Source organism: Schistocerca americana, chromosome 2 (assembly GCF_021461395.2).
Source record: "Schistocerca americana isolate TAMUIC-IGC-003095 chromosome 2, iqSchAmer2.1, whole genome shotgun sequence".
Taxonomy (NCBI): Eukaryota; Metazoa; Arthropoda; class Insecta; order Orthoptera; family Acrididae; genus Schistocerca; species Schistocerca americana.
The window spans coordinates 637,512,449-637,537,458 of record NC_060120.1 but is presented as its reverse complement, the minus strand read 5'-3'; the positions used below and the strand labels follow the sequence as shown (position 1 = coordinate 637,537,458).

The 25,010-nt window shown below is 42.8% G+C and overlaps 1 protein-coding gene across 1 annotated transcript in view; it reads left to right on the top strand.

Annotated features, from left to right (window-relative positions):
* The first annotated feature begins 7,035 nt into the window (after nt 1–7,035).
* The window catches only part of LOC124596481 (turripeptide Lol9.1-like), a 32,018-nt gene continuing 14,043 nt past the window's right edge, over nt 7,036–25,010 (top strand). Inside the window, exon 1 of the mRNA XM_047135627.1 lies at nt 7,036–7,114. Coding sequence (XP_046991583.1) covers nt 7,107–7,114 — 8 coding nt within the window. The 5' untranslated portion in view covers nt 7,036–7,106. The remainder of the gene's footprint in view (nt 7,115–25,010) is intronic.

Genomic DNA, 25,010 nt, shown 5'->3' with positions numbered 1-25,010 from the left:
TTTGCAGGTTCATTTTGTTACCTGAGTTACGCAGACTTTGCAGTCGTAAGTATGGACGATGGTTTTCTTCAACGCTGCTTTTAACATTATTTGCATAGTATCTACGAATGCAGAGCAACGGACGGTGAACAAACGCTATACTGAGGTAGGTGGACATTAATTTTGCAGGTTGCTTCACTCAGTGCCAGCGCTCGAGAGACGAACCGCCACGCATCAAGTGTACACAGAACTCATAAAATGGTTGTATGACTTCGTTGCTGAAGTATTTATTTCACTATACTGGTTACACATTATTTTAGTCTTATTGAAATTTATATCAGGCGTACTTTCAAAACTTATTAAGTTCTTCCCCGTCTCATCGAAGTTCACTTGCACTCGAGGAAAATACCGCAATGTCATCAGCAGAAGGAAGGTTGCTCAAATGCGTTCCATTAACACGCGCTACTTCATAGTTTTCTGAGTTTAGGTGTCTGAGTATTTGCTGTGCGACTGCTGTGAATAGTTTTGGTTACATGAAATCTTCTTGTCTGGCTCCTCTTTGAATGTTGAATTTCTTACTATTCTGATGAACTCTAATGGAACTAGCAGCTTAGACGCGTTTATTTTTAAGAATGCTAACATCAGTTTTAAAAAAATTGTGGTATGATCCTATGGGACTAAACTGCTTAGGTCATCGATCCTTAAGCTTACACACTACTTAATCTAACTTAAACCAACTTACGCTATCGACGGGGAGAGCCGCGTGAACCGTGACAAGACGCCTAAGACCGCTCGGCTCCCTCGCGGGGCTATCATTAAGTTTAACCATTGCCTTGTTTCTCGAGGGATATTAACGAAGATTCAAAACCTATTTCAAAATGCATAAACCTCAGCTAAAGTATAATTCATATTCATTCTCACTTTCTATGCTGAGGAGCCGAAGAAACTGGGACACCTGCCTAATATCGTGTAGAACACCGCGAGCATGCAGAAGTGTCACAACATGACGTGGCATGGACTCGACTAATGTCTGAAGTAGTGCTGGAGGAAATTGACACAATGAATCCTGGAGACCTGTCCATAAATCCGTAGGGGTACGAGGGTGTGGAGATCTCTTCTAAACAGCGCGTTGCAAGGCATCCCAGATATGCTCAATAATGTTCATGTCTGAGGAGTTAGGTGATCAGCGGAAGTGTTTAAACTCAGAATAGTGTTCCTGGAACCACTCTGTAGCAATTCTGGACAGTGGGGTGTCTCATTGTTCTTCTGGCATTGCCCAAATCAGTGGGAATGCAGAATGGACTTCAGTGGATGCAGGTGATCACACACGACGCTTACGTACGTGTCACATGTCAAAATCGTATCTGGACGTATGAGCGGTACCAATCACTCCACCTGTACACGCCCCATATCATTACAGAGCCTCCACCATATTGAACAGTCCCCTGCTAACATGAAGCGTAAATGGATTCATGATGTTGTCTCCATACCCGTACTCGTCCATCCGCTCCATATAATTTGAAACGAGACTCGTCCGACCAGGCAATATGCTTCCAATCATCAACAGTCCAATGTCGGTGTTGACGGGCCCAGGCGAGACGTACAGCTTTGTCTCGTGCAGTCGTCAAGGGTAGACGAGTGGGCCTCCGGCTCCGAAAGCCCACGTCGATGATGTTTCGTTGAATGGTTCAGACGCTGGCAATTGTTGATGACGCAGCATTCAAATCTGCAGCAATCTGCGGAAGGGTTGCACTTCTGTTGCATTTAACGAGACTCTTCAGTCATCGTCGGTCCCGTTCTTGCAGGATCTTTTTCCGGCCGCAGCGATGTCGGAGATTTGATGTTTAACCGGATTCCTGATATTCACCGTATACTCGTGAGATGGGCGTAAGAGGAAAACATCGGAGATGCTGTGTCCTATCGCTCGTGCACCGACTATAACACCAAGTTCAAACTCAAATCTTGATAACTTGCCATTGTAGCAGCAGTAACCGATCTGACAACTGCGCCAGACCCTTGTCTTAACCACAGTTGAGTCCCATAGTGCTCAGAGCCATTTGAACCTTGTCTTACATAGGCATTGCTGACCGCAGCGCCGTATTCTGCCTGTTTACGTATCTCTGTATTTGAATAGGCACGCCTATACGAATTTCATTGGCGATTTAGTGTATAACATAAACGTGATACAATAACACACGGTTCAATAAACCGTCAGTCGGAAAGTCTCAGCGGAACAAGGGTCACCTCTGTAGATGTCCAGCGCAGCTCGGAACGAAACTTCACGCAAAAGTTTCGTGGAACACGACCACACAACCCAGGAGACTTACCAGCAGAAAAGTTATCTGGTGGTGAAAGCCTTTGTTGTATGCCTTTTCCCTATGCTTTTGGAAGCTAGCAACCTTCCTCTTGTGTTTATTAGTCGACATCTCTCCACCGAAATCCATATTTCTGAACATCTCATCATCAGCCTTACTCCAGTCACAACACAGGAATTCATTATTAATACATAAATGAACTGGAACAGATTGCTGCTAGTTGTCGGCAGTAATCGTCGAATCCGATGGATCCGATCTCGTAAAACTGCTGGTTCCACACGGCTGTAAATACGAGAGAGCGTGCGGAGAGCGAAACAGCCTCCTCACCTCCAGACGTATCGGAAGCGTCGAGGTATATCGTCAGTATGTCAAGTAAGTGAGCGTACACCGTAGCTGAACTTTCTTCTTTTACCGTTCCTCCAGTTGCCGAACCAGAGATGGCATGTTCCCCTCTACGGAATAACTTTATACCAGTAAAGCTCAGATTCTTCAGCCTGTAATAGGGCAAAGAAACATAGATAGATTACTGACAGAGAATTACTTGACAAGTAGCGGTAGTTCTAAAATAATGAGAAACTTGCAACGTTATAGCTTTAGAAACAAATGACAGATTAATTAGAAAAAGCTCCGTCAATCACAACCGCAAGAGGCGGTATAAGTATACATTTCAAACTGGGTGGCTAAAGTTAAATGTTCCACAGGAAGACACGACTAATGTTATCAAACAGATGTTTATAAGGGGCAGTGAAATGGAAACGAGACAGATGGAAAAAAAGTACGGAAACTGGTTATTATTTCAAAAATAAATGCCATAATTATAAATACAGGTATCCCACTTGAGGCAAGACGATCAGTGCCTTCATAGGAAACTATAATTGTACCCAGACGTGCACGTCTTCGTTCGGAGGAAATCGGCGGCTACGAATGTCTTTCTACATGGCTCCAAAAACATGGAAATCGCGTGGGTAGTGATCAGAACTGTATGGAGGATGTGGGCTTTCCACAGAAAGTTCTGCAGCGGGCCTGTATGTTGCGAAGGTTGTTTCGATTGCGTTGCAGAAGTTACGCTGTGAAGTCTCTACACATCCTTCATACGACAGCGATATCTACGCCATTTCCACATTTTTGGAGCCCGAAGAAAAATACTGGTAGGCGTAGATTTCTTCGCACAAAGAGGTGAACGCCTGGGTACAACCATGTCTCCCTAGACAACCGCAGCCATTTTTCCATGAAGACGTTGACCGTTTTGTGCCACAGTGGCATCAATTCATTAATCGTTATGGTGATTACTTTTGAAATAATAAACACTTTGTTTACTATTTCCCATCTGTCTCGTTTTCATTTGACTGCTATTTCTTTTAGTCCCGTGAAACTTTATTTGTCAATCGAGGAGAACTTAATTGAGATATTACAAAAACATTGTTCAAGACAAATTTGATTGGGGTTGTTTACCAAAAATATGTTGTACTTTTCCTGGCAATGTTGTATTATTTAGATATTTGGCTTATTGGATGGACAATGGCTAGGCACCTACAAATAAAATTTTTCTGATGTGGATGAATGTGTTTTACCAGGCGTAAAAATACATTTAATGTTCACAATATCAGTAAATATGATCGAGGGCGTGCAGAAAACTAATCCTTGAGAATTTTTTAATTGTGTTCTCAATGTGTGTTGCGGTATTACATGTCATGCATGTTGCTCGGTCGGCTTTTCCGCTTCGCTGAAGCAATATGCAGCGCTCTGCCAGAACGGAGTTCAGAATTGTTGTATGTAACATGGCGGTGTGTAACGTAACTATGTCGGTGCGTGAGAAACAGCGTGTTGTAATCTAGTTTCTAAGCGAAGAAAACGTGTCTCCATTTGATATCCATATAAAAATGAAAGCTGTGTACGGTGATGATTGTATCGACATCAGCAATGTGCAACGTTGGGTCGTTCGTGCTCATACTGAAGAAAACGGTTGTGCTAACCTCAACGTTTAAGATAGGCTCGGAGTGGACGTCCGCATACAGCAACGGACTATACTCATCGAAATCAGGTTGATGAACTCATCAGAGAAAATCGTCATATAACATACACAGCTCTCAGGTAAGTGTAGCATATCACGAGAGGGTCTACAGGCCATCATCGCATAACTGCGGTACAGAGAATTGTGTGCCCAGTAGGTGCCCCGAAAATATGTCTTGATACGAAAGAGAGGAGAATGGACATCTGTTAACAATTTCTTGTGCTTTTTCAGCGTGAGAGTGATGGATTCTTTAACAACATTGCGACACGTGATGAAAGCTAGGTTCACCATTTTGACCCCAAAAACAAGAGAGCTTCTGTGGAGTTCCGACACAAACAATGACCGACGCCAAAAAAGTCCAATGCTTTGCCATCAGTAAGCAAAGTCAATCTCACAATGTTTTGGGATCTTCAAGGTGTGGTGCATTTGGAATTCATGCCTAAAGGCACCACCACAACTCTGCGAGGTACTGCGAGACTCTCAGAAAACTGAAAGCACAAATTCGAAGAATTCGTCCGCACATTGAGCACCCTCTCTTTCAGCATAAAAATGTCAGGCAACACACGAGCGCTGAGACATCTGCAACAACCCGATGCCTTGGGTTCACTGTTGTCGATCGTTCCCCATACAGCCCCGACTTGACCCCATTCGATTTTCATCTGTTTCCAAAACTTAAAGAACGCCTTCGAGACTTCGCTTTTGATACTGTTAGAGCGGTGCAGTCGTAGATGAGGAGGTGGCTCCGTCAACGAAGTGAAACAACCTACGGTGACAGTATAAAGAAACTGTTCCTCACCAGGGTGACTATGTTGAGAAATAAACACGTAGACATGAGTAATAAAGATGTAGGAAGTCAATAAAATTTGTTTCATTTAAATATCTTTAATAGTTTCAAGAAAAAAAATTGGGAAGCGTTACTTTTCAGCACGCCCTCGTATGAATAACCTCCCGAATTAATAAAACGACTTACTAAATTATTGTATCCAGCGAACATTTTCGTTAATTCATTATGTATGACTATTATTATTGCAGATAAAACTTATAGACTTACAAATCTATTCCTAGACTTCTTTTTGTCAGCACGAGAGCTTCACAGATACACAGATTAATTAATTAAGTCGGACTATTAGAAAATTACCGAGATTCGCTGAAATTAAATCAGATATCTCATTGTTGCAGATTGAATTTACACACTTGCAAATCTATTTCACGATCGCTTTCTCAACAGTTGATCTCTTCACATTATTTTTATCTTCTCTTTGTTGGGATTAGGATAACGGCCTTGCCGCAGTGGACACACCGGTTCCCGTCAGATCACGGAAGTTAAGCGCTGTCGGGCGTGGCCGGCACTTGGATGGGTAACCGTCCTGGCCACCGCGTGGTGCTGCCATTTTTCGGGGTGCACTCGGCCTCGTGATGTCAACTGAGGAGCTACTCGACCAAACAGTAGCGGCTCTGGTCACAGAAAACCATCATAACGACGAGGAGAACGGTGTGCTGACCACCTGCCCCTCCTATCCGCATCCTCATCTGAGGATGACACGGCGGTCAGATGGTCCCGGTGGGCCACTTGTGGCCTGAAGACGGAGTGATTTTTTTGTTTTTTGTTGGCTTTAATCCTGTTTTCGTGGGTCACATTTGACGAACACTCATTTCGTGTGTACCGTGATACCATTCCTGTTGCTAAATTGAGGCGAAAGTCGTGTACACTCTATGCCTGAACTGCTTAACTTCTGTTCTGTGCGTTTTCGTTCGTTTTAGTGTTTGTTTACAGTGTTTGTTTATAGGTGTTTGTATTATTTGTTTACAGGGTTTTAGAGATGAAGTGAGACTTACATTTACCTCTACGTACGAACTCCACAAGCTGTTGTACAGTACATGGCGGATGGCGTTTTGTACCAATGTCGGCAATTCACGTAGTATTCCTTTCGTGCGTGGAGTGGGGAAAGTTAATGTCTTTATGTGCTCCGTAGTCTCTAGTCTGTAATCTTTTTCTCCAAATCGCAAAGATAGATGCATAGAAAAATTGTGGCTGTAGAATCGAGCCACAGACATCTAGTCCTCTAGACCTTCCCAACAAGATTTCGTTAGAAGAAGGTCGCTTTTATCCCAGCGATTGCCATTTAAGTTTCACAAGCATTTCTATTATACTTAGGTATTCGCTGCACCGACCTGTCACGATTTTAGTAGGGAATTTCCAAATTCCTTAGCATCAGCTGCCAGATTTACTAGATACGGAAGCCAAACACTGGACCAGTACTCTAGAATATTCGCATTAGACAATTATGTATGATCTTGTTAGACGGTACACTTCATAGAATATTCTCGACCAGCCCATCATTTACGTAGAAGAATTTGGGAAAAAGCCTAATAACTAAGACTGATCGCCTCACCAGACCAACGGACATTAATCTGGCTCTCTGATTTCGTTTCGAGTGTGACTCACGTCAGTCTCGCAATATGTATGAGGAGGTAACTGATTTTAGCTTCTCATCTGTGAATAGTAAAGTCACACGCACTACGTAAGCATGAATCATGACAGAAGTTTTCATACATTCCACGAACTACCTGTCTACTGCATAATGATGGTGACACTGTGTGACACTGTCGAGATTAGCCAGCCAATCAGTGAACGACGCGTCGTTTGATCGCTACGCCATGACTTATCGCCGGGCGCCTATCTGATAACACACATACACACACACACACACACACACACACACACACACCGCTGCCGTCTGCTGGTACTTAAATGAGCGCACAGGTCGCAGAACTTCATATCCTGAAAGTCAAGAATCAATATGGACAGGTGAGTGTAGCCTCTCGCTCTCTCTTTTCTCCCTCTTTCTTTCCCTCTCACTCTGTGTTTGTATGTGTGTGTGTGTGTGTGTGTGTGTGTGTGTGTGTTTTGTCCTCTTCTCCTCCATTTTAACCTGTCGCACTTGTCAATAGCGCTCCCACATACCTTGCTGAAATTCTCTCTGTGTTAGTTTAAGCAGCTAAACGTAAATAACGTGTCCTCGAAAATGGAAGCCGCTCTTCAGTCAGCCAGCCCTTAAGAGTGCGCAACATATACGATCGGACTTGGTCACGTGATGTCCAGTAGCCGCTATTTCTTTAAAAAGCTAACAATGCAACCCCACCCGTGCCTGACATTAAGCTGATGTGATGTTTATGTTTGCTTACTTATTTCCTCTTCAACGATTGTGCAGTTATACGTCACCCGTTCTGAGTCATGGATGCCTAATTAAAATTATACGAGGGCTGGAACTTCAGTAGTGGCAACTATTTATTTACAGCACGTACCAAATAGATACGCGTTTCAAAGTTTTACTGGCCTTCAAAGCAGAAGTCGTAGGATACTCTTAGCAGCGCCAGTTGTGTTGACAGTTCGAGCGGCGCGGTCTATTGCCCGACGAATTTGTAGCAGTTCTGATGCGAATGCCGTGAAGTGTTTCCTTCAGTTTAGAAATCGAGTTGAACTCACGAGGGCTTAAGTCAAGGGAGTGCAGTAGGTGGTATAGCACTTAGCAGCCCCATCAGTCAAACCAATCAGTAACAGCCTGCACTGTACGTGCTTGAGCATTGTCCCGCAAAATGATAGTCAGGTCCTGCAGAAAGCGTCATCACTTCTGTCTCTAAGCTGGTCGTAGGCTGTGTTCCAAAAATGAACAGGACAGAGACAGAAGTGATGACACTTGCTGCAGGTCCTGATCATCATTTTGTAGGACAATGCTCAAGCACGTACAGTGCAAGCTGTTACTGATTTCTTTGTCTGATGGGGCTGCCAAATGCTATAACACCTACTGCACTCCCTTGACTTACGCTCTCGTAAGTTCAACTAGATTTATCAACTGAAGGAAACACTCACGGCATTCGCTTCAGGATTGCTACAAATTCGTCGGGAAATATACCGCGGTGCTCGAACTGTCTCAACACAACTGGCACTGTTAAGAGTATCCTACGACTTCCACATAGCTGGCAATGGGTTATACACAATGCTGGTGACCACTTTGAAGGTCAGTAAAACTTTGAAATACTTATCTGTTTTGTACGAGCTGTAAATAAATACTTGCCACTATTAAAGTTCCAACTCTCGTAGCAAAATACCATGATTGCTACAAAATTGTATTATGATCTCTATATGGGTCTAGAGCTACAGGTGATGAGTAAAAGCTGTAGATGTTTGCGCTGTTTGCCAACGTCTTTTTTTTATACGAATATTACAGTAAGTTGCTGCCGTTATATGGTCGTTAAAACTGCGGTTGTCGTTAAAAGCAATCGTCCATGACGGAAACTGTGCAGATTCCGTCTCTTCTAAAACGAAGTTAATTTTAGTTAATTTGTTTTAAAATAGGAAACGAGGTTATGGTAGCGGCAAGAGAAGCAGACACACCATAACAACTACTTCTATATGTTGACTGAAGATGGTAGATAGAAACAAAATATTACGAATCTTATCCAGTCAACGTCGTTGCACAATTTACCATCTTCGTTCAATATATAGCAACAGTAGTTACCGTATGTCTACATCACTTGCTGCTACCATAACCTCGTTTCCTATTTTAAAACAAATTAATCAATATTAATGTCGTTTTAGAAAAAAACAGTGATGTCTGTAAGAAAAGTATTCTGACACTTCACAATTTGTATGTATGTTTTCCACAAGTTAAACATGTAATGTTCATTACTGTACTGAACGTAACGTGTAATCTTCGAAAATTGTGCATGAATATTGTAAATGCGCCTGAAAGGTATCTCACCCGTAATCTTTCCGCTCATCACGTGAATAATTCATATACAACACAATCCATAGTAACTCCTTTGTTATAATTTTTGTGTCATTAGCCCACGTCAAGCAACTATTTCACTTTTTCGATTGCTTTCATCGTAATGAAGAATAAATCTGTCAAATTACTTCTTTGATGATATGTATTCTAAGATACAACGTATCAAATTTGTTTGGTGTACCGGTTAATAATTCCAAGAAAATAAATATGGTATTATTTGAAGGCTAATGATACTAAGGAATGAAAGCATAACAGCAACGTCTTTTTCCTCGGTACAGAATCAACCCTTCATTGTTAGTGTTGGGTCATCGAGACCCGGACTAGATTGGCGATTAGTTTTTGTTAGGTTTACAACACTGTACCCGTGTTGATAATTTCGTGTTGCTTCTTATTTTTCACTGTTGTGAAATTTGATTGTTGAGGGCGGGTTGAAGTCCATTGTCTAAGAGTGATTCTGACGTGTTTTGTTCTGCCAGACCCGACGGAATCTAGCAGGTAAGTACTGTTAGGGTCTGCAGGTATCTTTTTTTTTTTATAACACAAATGCGATTTTAGCACACGTTCAGTACGCTGAATCAGCCTGCTCATTTCAGGAGAGGGCTAAAACTGATGAGACAGAAGACTATACATTGCTAAATCAGGCGAAAAGGTGTAGACTCAGACTTTGAACTGTATAGTAAACATGATACAGAAAGTGAAGAAAGTAAGGATGACTGTGATACAAAGCAGAAAATAATAAATATTTCTTTGGCAAGAACAAACATACCAAATGGATCAAAGACATTCCTTGTCCTCATTACAGGACTACATCACATAATCTTGTATCAGATATTCGAGGTGTGAAGGGAACTGCAAAGGATAAAAAGACATATATAGAAATATGAGAGTTGTTTTCCACTGATGAAATTATGGATAAAATAGTGACACGTACTAAACTATGCATCAGGTGTGCTAATTCTAGATACTCTTCTTCTTAGTCCTTTATTCATGAGACAGATAAAGTTGAAATCGGAGCCTTTATTGGTGCCGGCCGGTGTGACCGAGCGGTTCTAGGCGCTTCATTCCGGAACCGCGCCGCTGCTACGGTCGCAGGTTCGAATCCTGCCTCGGGCATGGATGTGTGATGTCCTTAGCTTAGTTAGGTTTAAGTAGTTCTAAGGTCTAGGGGACTGATGACCTCAGATGTTTAGTCTCATAGTGCTCAGAGCCATTTCAACCTTTATTGGTCTGATGTATTTGAGTGGAATATGCAAGACTGGTACGGTAAATTTAGAAGCAGTCTGGGATTCAAGATAGTCTATTCTACAATGACTCTACAGAGATTTAGCTTTCTGGAACAGTGTCTAAGATTTAATGATAGTCAACTAGATCCGACAGACGGAAACAGGATAAATTGACTCCTATAAGAAATATGTTTCATTTGTTCACAAAAAAACTGCAAGGCGCACTTTTCTCTTGGATAGTATGTGACTGAAGATGAAATGCTTGTAATATTTCGAGGACGCTGTAGTTTTCGGATGTACATTCCTTCCAAATCTGGCAAATATGGAATGAAAGCTGATGCAAGAACAGCTTACATCACAAATGTGGAAGTTTATTTAGGAGATCAACCAGATGGATCTTATCAGCTGACAAAATTTGCGCCACCTATGATGTAGCAAGAACAATTAGAAGATGATCTTTGGCCTTATTCTTTTGAGCAGTGAATGTAGCATGCATCGTCATTTTCAGAGCAGACAACCAGTGAGAGACGAATAGAAAAGACTTTCTGAATTCTCTTGGGAAAACTCTAATCAAAGGCCAGTTACTGCAGAGGACTAGCAGTAAGCATATCAACCAACCTCTCAAAAATTTGTGAACAGACTGATTGAACTCAAGCGACAGGAAGATGAAAGTGACAAGCTGAGTACAGTCTCTAAGCAAGGAAAGTGCTATGGTTGTAAAGATAGTAAAACTGAATATATTTGTTGCAAATTCTCTAAGTGTTTACGTCTAAAAAACGTTCCAATTTGTAAAGATTGCATGTAATAGCCCGATAAATTAAAAAGACATTTGGATACAACATGTTAAAACTAAATTGTGGAGACTCTCAGTTCACTACGTAAATTTGCTTCAATGGTATTTATTTAAATCATCATGCCTGATTGTGAGTTTCTTAAATTTCATTGTTCTTCCTAATTCGCCATTACACAGTTCTTGGTAAACAACAAAATAGTGTTAATTCGATTTCTACATTGTTCGTGTAAATTCATCCCTTGCATTCATTTTCGATATTGAACTTAAGTCTAAGAATTTTTTCTAAATTCCTTAAGTAGCAAAACAAACAAAAATCTACTCAAATCCAAAACAAAGTGTGTGCTAATTTAATATATACAACACAATTCTATTTCAAGCGTTTTTGTACTCTGAATCTCTAAAAAATAGGAGAGAAAAGCAAATTGGGTCCAAGAGACTCATCATAGTAAAGGAGATGCAAGTGAACACAGTAGCAATGCAAGGTAAAATTCAAAATGACTGTTACACTCGTTAACAGAACCACTGATAATGAGTTGAGAAAATGACTTCTTATTTTTACGAGTTCTCTTTACAATTGTTGACTAAATAAACGGTTTTAAAACATTACACCATTAACAGTGCGATAAAATAATCCATCTTTTAAACAGTTTTGATTGTACGGTAGTTAACGCCTAGCTTAAGGAAAACGTCCACTTTTTCGGGAAATGATAGGCTCATAAAAATGTACAGAGCTAGTTACAAAATCAGTGTCATTTGTTTTTTACCCTTGTCCTTGGTCGCATACTGGAGGAGCAGGACTCAAATAGATTAGATAGTAAGTAAGCAATTATATTCAAAGATGTGATGCTACTATAACCGAGCAGCCGAAAGCCAGTTAGTAAAAGTGAAAATTTGAACATGAAACAACAAAATGGAAGACTGCCTGTTTATATGATTGTGGAATACGGTCCCGAACAACTCAGAGAGTCGTCAACGTTTCAAACACGTTGTTTCCAATTCAGCCACTCAAACAAGTCGTGTCATCTTCTGAACCCCAAGTTTCTTCTAGTTCCACTCTTTTAGTACACAGTATTCCGAAATACGCTTTACACACTTTACTTGCTTGTGTATCTTTCAGAAAGCAGCATTAGAAGCATTCTTCTAAGTTTCAGTGGAAATCGAGGCGCTCCAGCCACTTCTTCTCCGTAGCAGATCCTTTTAGTTGCGAGCGGACTGTCCTGAGCCTGTGTAAAGAATGGCGCGTCGATATTCGCCTAGCAGGTTTGCTGCACAACTACATTCAGAAAACATTTGCCCAGTAGCACTGTTGTGTTGGAGAAACCACAGATATAACTTTGAACACAGATCGATGTTTTTTTAAATACCTAGGAGATCACTCTCCATTTGTTTTTGTGCATCGCCATAACTTACGACTCCATCCGACAGATCGATCGCTCCAAACAACGTCAGTTGCCTTCACTTTATTAAGCACAATCTGATTACCGGGGACTGTCAGGTTATTTATTATCTCAGTCTACTAGAAGACAGGAAATGGACAGGCTAAAAAAATAAGTTTTACGTTAAGGTTTTTAAAAATATAAGAACATTACAGAAAGAATATAGTAAAACATTCACTAATTCAGTGTAATAGTAATTTACCATAAAATCTGATTATAGCAACATTTTAATTCCTCCCTCCAGAAGCTAGAATAAATAAATTCTTCAGTGGGAGAAATAAGATGATCTCAAATTCAATCTGTAGTACTGTTTTGTATATCAGTCCCTTCCAACTTCAACATTGAAGATGGAAATGTTACGTCAATGGGACTGACTCCAGTCAGCCTAGAATCTTTGAAAACTAAAATATAGGCACTCATTTACGTTGTTTACGCTTATTGTTACGTGTGATCCCCTCCCACTACACTATCACTCCTAAGGTGCTACAAATAGTTACCTGACAATATTGTTTCCCCAAATAGTATGTCATATGAGTACTGATAGTGGGTGAAATTGCTCTAAGTGTTCCAGACAATCCGCCCCTAATCATAGGCGTGCTAGGAGATTCTTACCCTGCAGTAATATTTTCATTTAATAAGTGATAGGTGTAGCAAGTTTGGTTGAAACTGCAGTAGGTGTTCCAGAAACATAAAGGGCCCATTAATGCAATTACTCATGCAAAATTTTAGTCACTCGGTTAAAAGAGCACAGTGGTCGCTATACAGCGCTGTAGATGATGAATAACTGACTGGTACCAGGCAGTCGTGTACCCTTCACCGCCGACTTAAGTGATGTGTAATGAGTTCAGATGAAAGGTACGAAACGTCGTAACAAACAGCCCGACTGAAATTTGCAAATGGTGCTCTTGGATAACGTAGTGACACATCTAGGGACCTCAGCAGCAAGGTAATGTTCGTCGTCTTTTTGGACGTCCGATGTCCGATGCCCATTGAAGTCCTCGAGCATGAATAAACTATGAACAATGGCATGTACTGTGAGATGCTCGGTAGCCTACACAAGTGCACCAAGAGGAAACGATCTGGGCTCCTCATGGAGAAAGTCATTCTGCTCCGCAATAACGCGCTTCCAGACGTCTCCAAGGTCACACAAAATGTTACAGCATAGTTCAAGTGGGAGTAGAGCATCCACCCTGCAGCCCAGACATATCGCCCTGCGACTTCCATGTGTTTGGCCCGCCAAAAAAACATCTCTAGGGGAAGCACTTGAACTCGGAAAATGAAGACCACGGTAGGAGACTGGCTCCTATCACAGCGACAGGAGCTCTACGAACACGGAACCCTTCAGCTCATGAAACAGTGGGATAATCCCGCTCAGGCCTCTGGTGATTACTGTTGAACAAAGACTTCAATTATACCCACAGTGCTGTTTAGAAACCTTTGTTTTGAACTTCCCTCATACGTGTGCTCGCCTTCACTGGACCAAACAGCACAGAAACAGAAGAGCAGCTGAATGGAGACGTATTGTGTAGTTCGACGAGCTGCGCATTTTTCCTCTTTCAAAATGACGCAAGGTGTCGAGTGCACCGACGGTCCAGTGAGGGTGTTGGCGAAGTCTTGGAGCTGTTTTCGTACCATGACTTGCGTCCACTTATTGAGGTTACATTCAACATAAACTATAGTTGAGTAACCGTAATTTGATCCCTGATGGTTGTAGTAAGCTGGGTGCGGCAGTTTTACAGGCCTACTATCTCTACCAATAACATAACGCGATTTTGTAAACGTCTCTATGGCAACATCTCAGTGTTGCCGCAGCCCTGCAGACGGCTCCTGTTTTCACCTGCTGCCGTTAGCGCTTCACAGCTGAAAGCTGGCAAATGTGCTGCGAGATGTTAAGGACCTTCTTACGCCGTCTCTACTATAGAATGTTTGTTTCAACATTCTTGGTGACCAAGAGCTGCCTTTTCATCTACATCTTTGTGATGAGTTGGCCGTCGACATTCCCGTTTTCCAGGATGACGACAGCTATTACCAAGGCTAGAGGCAGTAGTATCAGAGCGATGTCTGCTGGAGGTGACTAAGATTTGCTCACAGTGCTTACATCTAGTTGTTCAGGGTGTTTCAAAGTCATTGCATCAAACACCTTGGGATGACAGATCACGTCATGAGGAACAACTTTTGTTAGAGACAGTATATTGCCTGCTGCCTTCCAGCGACTCTAGACCATAAGATGTGTTTGTAAGGTGAGAAATGTATTTTAGAAGCGAATCAGGAATTTTAAATTCGCTTCACCTACCTCCTTTCACGCAGAGCAGATGATGGACGAAAGGCAACTCACACCGTATGTGAGCGTCGCAGACTGCCTACAACCTGCGCCTCTCAAAGGCGTATGTGAAGTATGTTAGCGGCAAGAAACAATCAATGCCTTCTCTGCGCGATAGCAATGGAGATACTATCGAAGACAGTGCTTCCAAAGCAGAGTTACTGAACACAGCCTTCCGAAATGCCTTCACAAAAGAAGACGAGGTGAATATTCCAGAATTCGAATCAAAAACAGCTGCCAACATGAGTAACATAGAAGTAAATATCCTCGGAGTAGTGAAGCAACTTAAATCACTTAATAAAAGCAAGTCTTCTGGTCCAGACTGTACACCACTTAGGTTCCTTTCAGAGTATGCTGATGTATTAGCTCTATACTTGACAATCATACAGGGTGATTCAAAAAGAATACCACAACTTTAAAAATGTGTATTTAATGAAAGAAACATAATATAATCTTCTGTTATACATCATTACAAAGAGTATATAAAAAGGTTTTTTTTCACTCAAAAACAAGTTCAGAGATGTTCAATATGGCCCCCTCCAGACACTCGAGCAATATCAACCCGATACTCCAACCGTTCCACACTCTCTGTAGCATATCAGGCGTAACAGTTTGGATAGCTGCTGTTATTTCTCGTTTCAAATCATCAATGGTGGCTGGGAGAGGTGGCCGAAACACCATATCCTTAACATGCCCCCATAAGAAAAAATCGCAGGGGGTAAGATCAGGGCTTCTTGGAGGCCAGTGATGAAGTGCTCTGTCACGGGCTGCCTGGCGGCCGATCCATCGCCTCGGGTAGTTGACGTTCAGGTAGTTACGGACAGATAAGTGCCAATGTGGACGCTCCATACAGTTGATTGTGGAATTTGCAGCTCTCTGCTAGCTCTGCGAGTCGATTTTCCTGGGCTGCGAACAAATGCTTGCTGGATGCGTGCTACATTTTCATCACTCGTTCTCGGCCGTCCAGAACTTTTCCCTTTGCACAAACACCCATTCTCTGTAAACTGTTTATACCAACGTTTAATACACCACCTATCAGGAGGTTTAACACCATACTTCGTTCGAAATGGACGCTGAACAACTGTCGTCGATTCACTTCTGCCGTACTCAATAACACAAAAAGCTTTCTGTTGAGAGGTCGCCATCTTAGCATCAACTGACGCTGACGCCTAGTCAACAGCGCCTCAAGTGAACAAATGTACAACTAAATGAAACTTTATAGCTCCCTTAATTCGCCGACAGATAGTGCTTAGCTCTGCCTTTTGTCGTTGCAGAGTTTTAAATTCCTAAAGTTGTGGTATTCTTTTTGAATCACCCTGTATACAACCGTTCGCTCGCCGAAACATCCGTACCGAAAGACCGGAAAGTTGCACAGGTCACACCAATATTCAAGAAAGGTAGTAGGAGTAATCCACTTAATTACACGCCCAAATCAGAAACGTCGATATGCAGCAGGATTCTGGAACATATATTGTGTTCGAACATTACGAATTACCTCGAAGTAAAGTGTCTATTGACGCACAGTCAACGTGGGTTTAGAAAACATCGTTCTTGTGAAACACAACTAACTCTTTATTCGCATGAAGTGTTGAGCGCAATTGACAAGGGATTTCAGATTGATTCTGTATTTCTGGATTTCCAGAAGGCTTTTGACACTGTACCATACAAGCGGCTTATAGTGTAATTCCGTGGTTATGGAATATCGTCTTAGTTATGTGACTGGATTTGTGACTTCCTGTTAGAGAGGTCACAGTTCACAGTAATTGGCGAAAAGTCATCGAGTAAAACAGAAGTGATTTCAGGCGTTCCGCAAGGTAGTGTTATAGGCCCTTTGCTGTTCTTTATCTATATAAACGATTTGGGAGACAATCTGAACAGCCGTCTTTGGCTGGTTGCAGGTGACGCTGTCGTTTATCGACTAATAAAGTCATCAGAAGATCAAAACAAACACCAAATGATTTAGAAAAGATATCTGAATGGTGCGAAAAGTGGCAGTTGACCCTAAACAACGAAAAGTGTGAGGTCATCCACATGAGTGCTAAAAGGAATCCGTTAAACTTCGATTACACGATAAATCAGTCAAATCTAAAAACCGTAAATTCAACTAAATACCTAGTAATTACAGTTACGAACAACTTAAACTAGAAGGAACACATGCCGGCCGCTGTGACCGAGCGGTTCTAGGTGCTTCACTCCGGAACCGCACTGCTGCTACGGTCGCAGGTTCGAATCCTGACTCGGGTATGGCTGTGTGAGATGTCCTTAGGTTAGTTAGGTTTAAGTAGTTCTAAGTCTAGGGGACTGATGACCCCAGATGTTAATTCCTATAGTGCTTAGAGCCATTTGAACCATTTGAAGGAACACACAGAAAATGTTGTAAGGAAGGCTAATCAAAGACTGCATTTTATTGGCAGGACACTTAGAAAATGCAACAGATCCACTAAGGAGACTGCCTAAACTACGCTTGTCTGTCCTCTTTTAGAATACTGGTGCGCAGTGTAGGATCCTTACCAGACAGGTCTGTCGGAGTACATCGAAAAAGTTCAAAGAAGGACAGCACGTTTTCTATTATCGCGAAATATGGGAGAGAGTCTCATTGAAATGATACGTGATTTGGGGTGACATCATTAAAAGAAAGGCGTTTTTAGTTGCGACGGAACTTCTCACGAAATTCCAATCACCAACTTTCTCCTCCGAAAGCGAAAATATTTTGTTGACACCGACCTGCATAGGGAGAAACGATCACCACGATAAAATAAGGGAAAATCAGAGCTCGTACGGAAATATATATGTGGTCTTTCTTTCCGCGCGCTATACGAGATTGGAATAATAGAGAATTGTGTAGGTGGTTCGATGAACCATTTGGTAGGCATTTAAACGTGATTTGCAGAGTATCCATGTAGATGTAGATATATGTAATCGGTCTTAATCGACTCCCGGAGCTGCCAGGAAGCGTCAGTGAACATACTGTGTGGAACGAAAGTTGCGCACCAAGACGTGATCTACCTCCCCTAGACGTTTCTGTAAAGACTTTGAAACACCCTTGATATTCAGAGCTGTTAAAACCCCCCACCAGACTTTCCCGCGCATTGAGGTATTCGAATGTACACGTCCATGTCACTCCTGCGTGTAATAACAAACACCCACAATCCATTAGTTGCTCTCATCTCTAAGAGCGCAGCGAAGAACTTCCTAGGTCCATCTATTATTCATCTGCATTCACGTTCTGTCCAGTTCCATTTAATTTTCATTACGGACATAATTACTTACGTCATCCTCTCCAGCCCGTTTCCTGATCCATTTGTTTGTTTTCCTATCTCTGCCAGCAATTCCCAAAACATGTATCTCCATTACTATTCGGGAGTGCACCTGAAATATTATCAATTCTTCTACATCTACATGATTACTCTTCAATTCAAATTTAAGTGCTTGGCAGAGGGTTCGTCGAACCACTATCATACTATCTCTCTACCATTCCACTCCTGAACAGCGCGCGGGAAAAACGAACACCTAAACCTTTTTGTTCGAGCTCCGATATCTCTTATTTTATTTTGATGATCATTCCTACCTATGTAGGTTGGGCTCAACAAAATATTTTCGCATTCGGAAGAGAAAGTTGGTGACTGAAATTTCGTAAATAGATCTCGCCGCGACGGAAAACGTCTTTGCTTTAAAGACTTCCATCCCAACTCCCGTATCATATCTGTCACACTCTCTCCCCTATTAGGCGATAATACAAAACGAGCTGCCCTTTTTTGCACCCTGTCGATGTCCTCCGTCAATCCCACCTGGTAAGGATCCCACACCGCGCAGCAATATTCTAACAGAGGACGAACGAGTGTAGTGTAAGCGGTCTCTTTAGTGGACTTGTTGCATCTTCTAAGTGTCCTGCCATTGAAACGCAACCTTTGGCTCGCCTTCCCCACAATATTATCCATGTGGTCTTTCCAACTGAAGTTGTTCGTAATTTTAACACCCAGGTACTTAGTAGAATTGACAGCCTTGAGAATTATACTATTTATCGAGTAATCGAATTCCAACGGATTTCTTTTGGAATTCATGTGGATCACCTCACACTTTTCATTATTTAGCGTCAACTGCCACCCGCCACACCATACAGCAATCTTTTCTAAATCGCTTTGCAACTGATACTGGTCTTTGGATGACCTTACTAGACGGTAAATTACAGCATCATCTGCGAACAACCTTAGAGAACTGCTCAGATTGTCACCCAGGTCATTTACATAGATCAGGAACAGCAGAGATCCCAGACGCTTCCCTGGGGAACACCTGATATCACTTCAGTTTTACTCGATGATTTGCCGTCTATTACTACGAACTGCGACCTTCCTGACAGGAAATCACGAATCCAGTCGCACAACTGAGACGATACCCCATAGGCCCGCAGCTTGATTAGAAGTCGCTTGTGAGGAACGGTGTCAAAAGCTTTCCGGAAATCTAGAAATACGGAATCAACTTGAGATCCCCTGTCGATAGCGGCCATTACTTCGTGCGAATAAAGAGCTAGCTGCGTTGCACAAGAACGATGTTTTCTGAAACCATGCTGATTACGTATCAATAGATCGTTCCCTTCGAGGTGATTCATAATGTTTGAGTACAGTATATGCTCCAAAACCGTACTGCAAACCGATGTCAATGATATAGGTCTGTAGTTCGATGGATTGCTTCTAATACCCTTCTTAAACACTGGTGCGACCTGCGCAATTTTCCAATCTGCAGTTACAGATCTATCGGTGAGCGAGCGGTTGTATATGATTGCTAAGTAGGGAGCTATTATATCAGCGTAATCTGAAAGGAACCCAATCGATATACAATCTGGAACTGAAGACTTGCCCGTATCAAGCGATTTGAGTTGCTTTGCAACCCCTAAGGTATCTACTTGTAAGAGACTCATGCTAGCAGCTGTTCGTGTTTCAAATTCTGGAACATTCAATTCGTCTTCCCTGGTGAAGGAATTTCGAAAAACTGCGTTCAATAACTCCGCTTTAGCGGCACAGTCGTCGGTAACAGTACCATCGGCACTTCGCAGCGAAGGTATTGACTGCGTCTTGCCGCTTGTGTACTTTAGCCGGCCGGTGTGGCCGTGCGGTTCTAGGCGCGTCAGTTTGGAACCACGTGACCGCTACGGTCGCAGGTTCGAATCCTGCCTCGGGCATGAGCGTGTGTAATGTCCTTAGGTTAGTTAGGTTTAAGTAATTCTAAGTTCTAGGGGACTGATGACCACAGATGTTGAGTCCCATAGTGCTCAGAGCCATTTTTTGTGTACTTTACATACGACCAGAATTTCTTCGAATTTTCTACCAAATTTCGAGACAATGTTTCGTTGTGGAACCTATTAAAGGCATTTCGCAATGAAGTCCGTGCCAAATTTCGCGCGTCTGTAAATTTTAGCCAATCTTCGGGATTTCGCGTTCTTCTGAACTTCGCATGCTTTTTCCATTGCCTCTGCAACAGCGTTCGGACCTGTTTGGTGTACCATGGGGGATCAGTTCCATCTCTTACCAATTTACGAGGTATGAATCTCTCAATTGCTGTTGTTACTATATCTTTGAATTTGAGCCACATCTCGTCTACATTTGCATAGTCAGTTCGGAAGGAATGGAGATTCTCTCTTAGGAAGGCTTCTAGTGACACTTTATCCGCTTTTTCAAATAAAATTATTTTGCGTTTGTTTCTGGTGGATTTGGAAGAAACGGTATTGAGCCTAGCTACATCGACCTTGTGATCACTAATCCCTGTATCAGTCATGATGCTCTCTATTAGCTCTGGATTGTTTGTGGCTAAGAGGTCAAGTGTGTTTTCGCAATCATTTACAATTCGCGTGGGTTCGGGGACTAACTGCTCGAAATAATTTTCGGAGAAATCATTTAGGACAATCTCGGAAGATGTTTTCTGCCTACCACCGGTTTTCAACAAGTATTTTTGCCAACATATCGAGGGAAGGTTGAAGTCCCCACCAACTATAACCGTATGAGTGGGGTATTTATTTGTTACGAGACTCAAATTTTCTCTGAACTGTTCAGCAACTATATCATCGGAGTCTGGGGATCGGCAGAAGGAGCCAATTATTAACTTAGTTCGGCTGTTAAGTATAACCTCCACCCATACCAATTCGCACGGAGTATCTACTTCGACTTCACTACAAGATAAACCACTACTGACAGACACAACCACTCCACCACTGATTCTGCCTAATCTATCTTTCCTGAACACCGTCTGAGACTTCGTAAAAATTTCTGCAGAACTTATTTCAGACTTTAGCCAGCTTTCTGTACCTATAACGATTTCAGCTTGAAGCTCATGGACTTTCCCAGCACAACTACAACAATTTACAACTACAATTCCGACTGTTCCTTGATCCAAAGCACGTCCTGTATTTGCCATGCACCCTTTGAGATTGCAGCCCAACCCGTGCTTTCCTGAGGCCTTCTAACCTAAAAAACCGCCCAGTCCACGCCACACAGCCTCCGCTATCCGTGTAGCCGCCAGCTGAGTGTAGTGAACTTCTGACCTATTCAGCGGAACCCGAAACCCCACCACCCTATGGCGCAAGTCAAGGAATCCGCAGCCAACACAGTCGCAAAACCGTCTGAGCCTCTGATTCAGACCCTCCACCCAGCTTTGCACCAAAGGTCCGCAGTCGGTTCTGTCAACGATGCTGCAGATGGTGAGCTCTCCCTTCATCTCGTAAGCAAGACCGACAGCCTTAACCAAATCAGGTAGCCGCTGGAATCCAGAGACAATTTCCTCAGATCCAAAGCGACACACGTCATTAGTGCCGACATGTGCTACCACCTGCAGCTGGCTGCACCCTGTGCTCTTCATAGCATCTGGAAGGACCCTTTCCACATCAGGAATGACTACACCCAGAATGCACACGGAGTGCACACTGGATTTCTTCCCCACCTTAGCCGCCATATCCCTAAGGGGCCCCATTACGCGCCTAACATTGGAGCTCCCAGCTACCAATAAGCCCACCCTATGCGATTGCCCGGACCTTGAAGGCTGAGAATCATCCTCTGAAACAGGGCAGGCAGCTGCATCTGGCTCTGCCAGAGACAGTACCTGAAACCTGTTTGTCAGACGCACTGGGGAGGTTTTCTGATCAGCCTCCAGGGACGTCTTTCGCTGCCTGCCACGCCTTGGAACGACCTCCCAATCAACCACAGGCGAGGGCTCAGCCCCACTGCGGACGGCAACCGGGGCAACCACAGCGGCAGACCGATCTGAGGACAGATGGGACGATTTTGACATCCCCGTGATAGCCAAGTCCGGCTCCCCATTGGCAACAGCCTCAAGCTGCACGACCGAAGTCAGCGCTGCCTGCAGCTGTGAGTGAAGGGATGCCAACTTAGCCCTCATCCAAACACACCAATCACAGTCCCTGTCCATTCTAATCGATTTGAACAACAGATACTGAAACACGAGTCCGTGCCTAGATAACACAAGGGAAACACGCAAAGAATGTATGAACTAACCTGTACAAATGCCTAATGACTGCTCTACAATCTGCCTGAATTTACGATCACAGTAACTACAACTCGAAATTACACCTCCTATACGAAACTCACACGCAATTTAAGTAAGAATCTACGAAGTAAACACAGAAAAGAAGCTATATACGTATCTTTCTGCGCTGTCGATGTGCACCAACTGGGAGCTCTGGCCACACTGGTCTTGTTCCGATATTTCGGCTGACAACATTTCAGCCTTCCTCAAGATGAGTCGTTTGCAAGACTGATTAAAAAATCTTGCAAGCGACTCATCTTGAGAAAGGTAACATGTCGCCAGCCGAATATTGGAACAAGATTTAATATCATCCCGGATGCACTCTCGAAAAATGATGGAATATTCAGTCATTCGGGAAAACTTCAAGAAACACAAGTAACTCGATTGCTCGCTGAGCCATACCCATTTTTCGAATAGTGTACACCGAATTATGCGCCTAATTCTTTTACCTCAATCAACCTTTAACTCGTTAAAGATATTTATAATTTATTTTCTCCTTGATGAGTAGTAGCCAGAGGAACATGAAACAAGGAGCAACGTCCATTCGCAACGCCATTAATCACAGAGATATGGGCGTTAAATTAATTCATTTTAAACAGAACTATGCTATTTTTTGCTAGTACAGCCTACATAGAAGACAAATTTAGTGATCTAGATCTTTTACAGGCCTGACAAGAAATGAAGGAGTAAAAATACATTGCATATCGAGATTATTGTGTCACTGAAAGGCTCGCCGTCGGAAAAACGGCAAACGATACGAGATTTTTACTCTACTTTGAGTTGTTCGGTAAAACATTGGAAGAAGCAGGGGGTACACAGATAAGGTTGCAGGTTAGCTGCACAGTATACTTCATTGTAGCACCCCTACGTTCACTGTATTAATGTTGCGAAGGTCTGTCATGCCTAACTGAAAAGATGAGTAGCTGGAGGTATAGGCGCCCGGAAGGGGAGGCGAGAGGGAGAACTCCCCTGTCCGCAGCTGGTGGTCGTGCGGTAGCGTTCTCGCTTCCCGCGCCCGGGGTCCCGGGTTCGATTCCCGGCGGGATCAGGGATTTTCTCTGCTTCGTGATGACTGGGTCTTGTGTGATGTCCTTAGGTTAGTTAGGTTTAAGTAGTTCTAAGTTCTAGGGGACTGATGACCATAGATGTTAAGTCCCATAGTGCTCAGACCCATTTTTTTAACTCCCCTGCACATGCCAACTCCTCCCCCCCCTTTTTCCCTTCCCGGGGGAATCTGGAATACGGAACTTCTATTCAGATATTGAGTAGATAACTATCCATTCTTTGGGATATATTAAGTTTTTTATTTCGACTATGAAATTTAGTTCTTACCACACGGCATATCTCGAAACTGATCAACTCATTCATACAAAAAATGACAGAGTTTTGTTCTCGTCCTCCCCCTCCCCCCCCCCCCCCAATCTCCTCACCTACCACCATGATAAATTTATTCGAACGCCCATGCTGATCCCGGCTACTTAGACTCGTGACGACATTCTTTGAAGTTGTGACTCGCCAATTTATGATCCCAATAACAGTGCAATCTAAAGTAATTGACCAACTAAACAGTCCAAAAGGACCATGACAGTTGAAGTGCTATTCTCTGCTAAATAACCATCAGTTTGAGAGCTATGTTAATTGCATTCAGTAATGTAATAATGTTTTCCACAGCTGAATTTATGTATTGTTAAAACGTACGCAAAGTATTCGCGCTAAGAAACCTCTTTTCCATTTCTTTTATCTCCTTGATTTGGAGATATCTTGTAGATAGTACACATGAGTACTGATTCGTGGATTTCCCAGCAGTCCGCCGAAGGGCGTGAGTCACGCTCGCTATCGATGTTACAATGTTTCGCCACAGAATCGAAACCAGGTGGGAAGTGGGGGCGGGGGGAGAGGGGGGACGTTCGCGGTGATCAAGACAATGGACTAGCCTGCGGGAGGCGGGAGGTTCAGTTCGCTCTCTGAAAATCAGTATATAGGTTCTCTGTGGTTTCGCTAAATCGCTTAAGACAAACTCTAGAACGATTAATTTCAAAAATGACTTGCCTGATTCCCTTTCCAATGACCTCGTCGGCGATGGGACACTGAGTCCTGCTCGTTCTTCTTTTTTCCACAGCACGAAACGTAACTCTGCATGTGGCTATCTCATCATTCAAGAGCAAAGTCAACTCTAATATACATATAACGCCAGCACAGAACTGCTTTTATGTCTTCGACTACGACGGAATTGAAAGTTCTGCCTTTGACGTTCTGATCCAGTAAATTCTGCGTCAGCGTAAGCTACGTGTTGTTCAGTCGTCAAGCGCTGTACGGCGAGATATGGCGTAAACGATATCGTGTTTAGCGATAAGGCGGCACCACAGTACGATGCCTCGCCCCCCTCTCGCCAAAAAATATGGCCCATAACGATGAATTCGAATGTATTAGTTTGGTGCGTAAGTGAGTAGCGTTTTTGTTTTGCATATTGGTATTTTGGATGCTATGGGTTTATTTATCCACTGTAATTTTTTATTTATAGTTCACTGTTGCTATTTGAGCTTGGACGCTAGAACATTGAGTGCCGAGGGGAGAAATCGGAAAATTTTTGATGTATTCTTCTGTTTGATTTCA